The 7,538-nt window shown below is 41.1% G+C and overlaps 1 protein-coding gene across 1 annotated transcript; it reads right to left on the reverse strand.

Annotated features, from left to right (window-relative positions):
- Positions 1 to 105: 105 nt before the first annotated feature.
- LOC139467466 (uncharacterized) lies at positions 106 to 4,775 on the reverse strand. The gene is made up of 3 exons (XM_071249011.1): positions 2,130 to 4,775; positions 1,440 to 1,643; positions 106 to 951 (listed from the first exon to the last, which is right to left on the reverse strand). The coding sequence occupies exons 1-3, from the start codon at positions 4,374 to 4,376 to the stop codon at positions 106 to 108; spliced, it is 3,297 nt and encodes a 1,098-aa protein (XP_071105112.1). The 5' UTR covers positions 4,377 to 4,775.
- Positions 4,776 to 7,538: the final 2,763 nt, after the last annotated feature.

The following is a 7,538-nucleotide window of genomic DNA, read 5'->3' on the forward strand; positions in this document are numbered from 1 at the left end:
ACCGGCTCAAGAGGTCAGCTCCCACATTCTCAATCCCCTTGATTGCACGGATCAGAAACCTGTAAGGTTGCAAAGTTAGAGCCCACCTCATCACTCGTCCATTGGTCAATTTGCTTTGGTCATCCATACTAAGGGCTGATGGTCCGTTTCAAGAATGAACTCCCGCCCATACAGATATCTTTCTAACTTCTGTATTGCCCATACTATTGCCAAACACTCCTTTTCTATGGTAGAGTACGCCCTCTCACGTTCTGCCAACTTTCGACTCACGTACATTATTGGAAACCGCTCACCTTCCTGTTCTTGTAAAAGAACAGCTCCGATTCCGACGTCAGAAGCATCACTTCTTACTAGGAATGTTTTCTCCAAGTCTGGCAGTTTCAAGATTGGAAAACTTGACATGTGTGTTTTCAACGTCGTGAAAGCTAACTCTTGACTCTCTGTCCATACTACCTTGTTTGATTTGCCCTTCTTGGTAAGATCAGTCAGAGGCACTGCTATGGCTGCATAATTTGGGATGAATTTCCGGTAGTACCCAGTTAATCCTAGCAAAGCTCTGACCTGTTTCTTAGTTTGTGGTCGTTCAACATTTAGGATTTTCTCCACATTCTTACCCTCCGGCTGAATTAGGCCACTCCCAACCCTGTGTCCCAAAAACTCCAACTGTTTGTATCCTATTTTTACCTTTGATGGTCGAGCTGTAAGATGAAATTGCCTTAACCTTGTAAATATGTCTCTCAGACTTACCACATGAGGTGACCATTCCTCTGTTCCTTCTATGATGTCGTCTATGTAGTTGTCAGTGTTAGGTATGCTATGTAATACTTGCCTCATGAGTCGGGAAAATACTGCTGGTGCGTTGACTACTCCAAATGGCATCACCTTCCATTGGTATAACCCATCAGGGGTTATAAAGGCCGTCAGTTCTTTGCTACTCTCTTCCATTGGGATCTGCCAATATGCCTTGCTCACATCAATTTTGGTTAGGTACTTACAGTGTCGAAGCCTTGCAAATACGGAATCGGCTAATGGAATTGGTTCTGCATCAAAGACCGTTACTTGATTCAACTTGCGAAAATCGGTACAAATTCTGTAAGTCTCATCAGCCTTCTTCACAAGTACAATGGGGGAAGCATATGGTGAGTGAGAGGGTTCTATCACCCCCATATCTAACATTGATTGTATCTCTTTGGCGACAACGTCCCTCATGTGATGTGGAAGCGGATATGGTTTGGATCTTATAGGCTCATTGCATGTCAACTTGATCTTATACTGCATACAGTCTACCTTCCCTGGTAAATCATGGGCACATCCCTGAATTCACTTACGAGCTCTCTCACCTCAATTTGTTGTTCTTCTGTCAGGTCCTTGGAAATGTCTACATCCTGATATGTTTCTTTTGAAACTAGCGCAGGTGAAACTATGTCTAACATACTTACCTCTTCCGCTTTGACATCTACTAGCCCGGCGCTAGCATACATCAGGTGAGCTATGCTGACGTCACATACAGTTGTGTCCTTGATCTCCTCTCGGTCAATGTACTTTTTCAGTAGGTTTGCATGATAGGTTTTAGTCTTATTACCTACCTGTATCCTGTAATTGCCAATACCAAAGGCCTCCAAGATTTCATATGGTCCTTTCCACTGGAGTAGGAGTTTGTTGGAATCGGTAGGTAACAGAAGTAACACTTTGTCACCTACTTTCATTTTCCGTGCTTGTGATTTTGCATCAAAGAACTTTTTGTACTTACCTGATTTCTTTTTTAGTTCTTGTTGTGCTATATGAATAGTGTCTTCCAGTCGGTTTTGCAAATCTAACACATACTGATAAGTAGTTCTTACCTCAGGATTTTGTATGTCTTTAGTCCAGATTTCTCTGAGAATCTGCACTGGCCCTCTCACTGTACGCCCGTACAGTAGTTCAAAGGGAGCAAATCCCAAACTCTCTTGAGGTACTTCTCGGTATGCAAATAACAAAGCAGCTACATACCTGTCCCAGTCATATGGCCGTTCTGCACACATTCGTTTCAACATTGTCTTCAGAGTACCGTTGAATTTTTCCACAAGGCCATTACACATTGGATGATATGGGGTAGTAGTTAGCTGATGCAAGGATAATAATCTACTTACCTCCTTCATTACACCTGAAGTGAACTGGGCTCCCATGTCCGTCAAGATCTCCTTGGGGATACCTACTCTACTGAATATTTCGAAAAGAGCTTCAGCAACATACTCAGTTTCAATCCTTGGCAAAGGTACTGCCTCTGGGTATCTGGTTGCATAGTCAACTACCGTCAAAAGATACCTATTACCTTTGTCAGTGACAGGATACAACGGGCCTATCAGGTCAACGGCTATTCTCTCAAATGGTACTTCGATTAATGGCATTTGTCCTAGTGGTATTCTTCTTCCCTTGCCCTTGGGGGTTGTGCGTTGACAAATATCACAGGACAGCACATGTCTTCTAACATCACCCATTATTCCTGGCCAATAAAACTGAGACATAACCCGATCTAAAGTCTTTTTGATTCCAAGGTGCCCTCCCATCAATGCTTCATGGCTTACTTTCATCACTTGGGTACGCAGCCCTACTGGTACAACTGCCTGTACAACTTGCTTACCCTTGTCAAACTTGGTGAAGGTATGCTTCCTATAGAGCATATCATTCTCAATATAGTAAGAGGAAGTACTATGCCTGGTCTCCCTAATTTTCCCTTCCTCCACTAATTTCCTGACTTTGTCCAAACTGGAATCCTGTTGTTGCTGGGTAATGAACTCACCTCGACTCAATGTCAGCCCCACAGGTTTCAGTGCCTTCAGTGGTTTCATGCCTTCTTGTCTTACTCTTCTTTGGCCTCTTGTTTCCACAGCACTTACCATCTGGATATCATCCTTATCCCACGTCTGATCTGGATCGCTTGGTTCTCTCACTCCTGGAATATTGCCTAATATCAGGTCACAGAGTGGTGTGTCCATACATGCAGCTCTTACCTTTCCAGTATAAAAGGGTGTGTCCACGGTAATCCATGCTACGGGAAGTATTAGCACCCTACTATCAGCCAACTTACAAGATTGTGTTTCTGAGGACAAACATTCATCCTCTACCTTTGACCTCCTCACTATTACGCCAGTACAGCCACTGTCTCTCAGGACATCCACTGGCTTGCCATTTACCTTTCCCTTGTGAATAGGCATGTTGTGGTCTGTAGTAAACATGCTTCCTGAGGCTACATCTGGTTCACTCACCCTCTCTGAAGTTGTGGCATCACCATCTACAACTTCAGGTATTCTTGCCTCAACATCTATACAATCTGGAAGGACTGCAGACACGTTACTGGTGTATTCACTTACTTGGATACTTGCCACGTTATATTTGGGTTTCTTACACTGTGCTGCCAAATGTCCAATTTGACTACAGTTGTAACATGTCCTTTCTTTAATAGGAATAAATGGTTTGGGTTTTGTACCACCTGGCGCCTTGTTCTCTCCTGGTTTACCTCGGACCTCTGTTTTGTCATGTTGACCAAAACTACCTTGCTTACCATATCTAACAGGACCTGTACCTCTGGCTTCTATAAATTGTTCTGCTAGTCTGGCCATTTCCATAGCATCTTTTGGTTTTCTCTCTTTCAAGAATATACTAAGATCCCTTCCAGTTACATTTAAAATCTGTTCACGCAACAATAAATCTTTCACACCTTCAAAAGTCTTTTGAGTACCACTAAGCTCAATCCATCTGTTGAAATAGTTCTCAATTCTAACTACAAACTGTGTGAATATCTCACCTGTATCAGTTTTAGCAGTTCTAAATTTCTGATGAAATCCATCCTCTGTCATTTCATAGCGTTTTAGCAATGCAGTCTTAACAGCAGTATAATCTTCTGCGTCATCTACACTTAATCTGGAGTATACTTCCAAAGCCTTACCTTTTAGTAGCGTACAAAGATATGCTGCCCAATGACAAGGCTTCCAACCTTGTGCTACAGCTACCCGTTCAAACCGTTGAAGATATGCATCAATGTTGTCATTGCGGTCTTCAAACGGAGGCATCTTAGGCATCTTAGGTGCAGCACCTGATTGTTTCTCTCCTACCTGTCCTTCATAATTTCCAGCATAACTCTTTTCTAACTTGGCTAATTCTATTCTCTCCTCTGATTGCACTCTTAATTTTTCTTTCTCCCATTCTAACTTTTCTCTCTCTTTTCTCTCCTCCAATTCTAATTTCTTGATTTCCCGCTCCCTTGCTCTTTCCTCTCTTTCTAACTTTTCCTTCTCTTTCTCTCTCTCTAACTCAGTTTGTTCTTTTACAAACGTCCTCAAATCATTTTGCTCATACCCTAAACTCTGACCCAATTTGATAATCTTTTCAAGATCCATATCTAGCTGTATGGTGATAGTATGAAGTACAAGTACAGTTAAACCCAGCAGGCTTAGTCTTGGACAACTGTGAATAATGAATGCTACCAATAGGAACTTAGACTATACAAAAGTACATTCATGCATAGAATGGAACCCAAAAATATAAAATTCCAACCAATAGCCTAATCTGACCAATAAATGAAATACACCCTACCAACCTTGATTCTAACTCGAACACTCAAGGATGTAGAAGTGGTGCCGGAGGTCCTATCACACCTCTGGCCAAACAAATACTACAAGGATAAACCATCAAGGAAGTAACTCCTAATCTCTCATAGAATGATGGTCTGAGTTAATTCAATAGTGACAATAATTAAATATCCCACCGCTGCCACCAAAATGTCACGTATTGAATCAACCACAAACACAAATGAGATTGTAATACAGATTTATTCCCTCCCTTAAAGTAATTTTAAATCCCAATAACAATATCTCAATTCAAACTAATACCAAATTAACTAACACAACTAACTAAACTAGCTTCTCCTACCAATAACAATACTACCACCTACTACTAATACTAATATCTTACTACTAACAGTACAAATGTCTACTACTAATAATACAAATATCTACTACTAACAATACAATATCACGATACCCTATCCTAATACTAATAGTCTACTTCTAACAATACTAACACTAATACAAATGTTCTAAGAATAACACAACTAATACACAGTAAAACTTTGTGTGTGTATATATATATATATACAACAACAACACACAACCACAAAAAAAAAAAAACCAAAAGATACAAAGCCACTTCACTGTCACTGTCACAACAGTTCTATACAGAACTTTAGAATCTCTGATGTTATTGAGCAGTTCATACGAGAATTCTTCCTCGTAATAACGAATGGTGATCTTTCCACCCAGGCGATGTTGTCCCCACGGAGTTAGGGGTGCCTGTTTACATGGATGCCACGGCTGTGTTCATCCTACGATGTGCCACGGAGACGAAGATACTTCTCTCCTTACGTTGGGTCGGATAACTTCTCTCCTTACGTGATGTTGGAGGTTGTTACTTCCTCCTACATAATAATCGGAGGTTCTTCCCTCCTACGCACTCTAAGGTTAACCGGCCAGTTCCGGGACAGCCAACCAGAGTAGAAGTCTCCCACAATATTAGTCCATGCCTTACATGACCATGCTGATTCTGGCTGACTGTCCAAATTATTACCCTGCCCCGCTATTTAAACTGACCCCAAAGCCCAAGCTACCCCTGACCTCCCTATTGTTACACCAATTAACTCCCCAGCTATCACCCGTACCCAGTCACGCTTCCCTGACCCTAACCTGTTCCCATAGTATTACCTGACAATATCTAAAAACAACTCGCTAAGCTTAATATACTAATGTAACCGTACCGTAATACATCTATCTGAAGTACTAACATATAATTAAAATATACAAGATTATCTGTGATCTTGACAACCTGATCCAATTTGGTCCCACCATCGCCATCCCCAATGACCGTTTCCTGAGTTTCGTGTATGTAATATTAATAATAAGCAGTTTGTACCTTCTGTAATGAAATTACCCATGCATTTAGGCAACAAAACATTATTATAATGTAAAACCTCGTTAGTCCCATGACCAACGAATGTATACTACTCAAAAGAAGTTAAAGAATACCCGTTTTGTTTTCATGTGACTAAAGTTAATAATGCCTCGGTCCAGTACCGGGTTTTTTTCATATGACTTCAGCAAATCTGTTATGGTCATGAAATCATGTGTTCTTTAACTTATTTTGAGTGGTATAAATGTCGAGTTACCCTATTTCAGCACCGATAACCGTAGAACCTATAATCATTTTGCCGAAACGATAAAGCTAACCATCAAAGATATATCGTTACAACAGAGTTCCTGTAAACGAGATTCAACGGTTCGTCCAGAAGGAAATGCTTCATTTTGACAGGGCTAGCTGCGAGGGGATATCAGAAAGGTCAATAGAAACAATTCGTCATGAACACCTACACATGTGAAAGGTTTTTGCCAGATGGGTGCCTAGAATGCTACATGAATCACTATCAAAAACCAAGTTTCGCGAAAAGGTGATCGTATCCTGCCCCACCGGTGGCATCCGTCACAAACCCATGCAAAGGCACGTCAATTGTTCATCTCGGTTTGCCCCGATTATGTTTCTAGGTTTGTCATCACCATACCCGTGCTCGTGGGTTTCCGCGAAGTGGTAAACGCATGAGACTTGCATCACTTCGGGCTCTCCTCCCATATTGAGCTACCACGCCGCGATATAACTGGAATATTGTTAAACGCGGCGTTTTCACCTTCATGTATTCTACAGATGATTCTACTCACTGCCGTATTTTATTACGGGATGTAACCATTAACAGCTTTACTTTGTTGTCATGCGATCATCTAACTGTATTTAGTTAGTTATACATGGTGTGAGTTATACATGTCCGACATTATTCCTACCCACATTGTTTCAGTAGATCAACATATGTATACAGTTAAAGTCACCAATCTGTCAATCAATGTATACTTCAAGTCTTTGAAAGGCATTTAGAAGTGATACACATGAGGAAGAGAATTTAAGGATGTCAACTTCTTTATTATGAGGAACACAACGTTGCGGTGTATATACCCATTCCTTCATCGGGTGAATAAATGCTATGCCTGTAAGAACAGCAAAAGTAATAACATAACAAAGGGGGAAACGTAAAATGGGGAGCCAACAGATGATTGGAGCTGATAGGTGATTTGCAATGGAGACAAGGAAGCCGACACTTAACATAACACTGATATAAGGGTAACGCTATTTTTCAGGGCATATCATTAGCAGAAGCCCTAAAAACACCGAGGGCTTCTACAAATGATAATGCCCTGAAAAATAGCGTTACCGTTATTATAGCTAAAATGGATCGAATTTGTTATCAAATATAAAGAAATAGAGGTTATTAAGCGAGTGTGTTTGGGGAAGCAACATATACACAAAACAACAATTGTTTTTACTTGCATTTCGCGGCAATCCATCGGTCTGTCCGCTAGAGTAACTGCCGTTTGTCAAAGGGAAGCTGGTCTAACCCTAGGCTTTGAGACGTCACGGCCACGTTCAGACGTTTTTGACAGTTGGCCTGTCCTGCCATAACGTTA

The sequence above is a fragment of the Haliotis cracherodii genome, unplaced genomic scaffold (genome assembly GCF_022045235.1).
Source record: "Haliotis cracherodii isolate W230 unplaced genomic scaffold, xgHalCrac1.p SCAF_2, whole genome shotgun sequence".
Taxonomy (NCBI): domain Eukaryota; kingdom Metazoa; phylum Mollusca; class Gastropoda; order Lepetellida; family Haliotidae; genus Haliotis; species Haliotis cracherodii.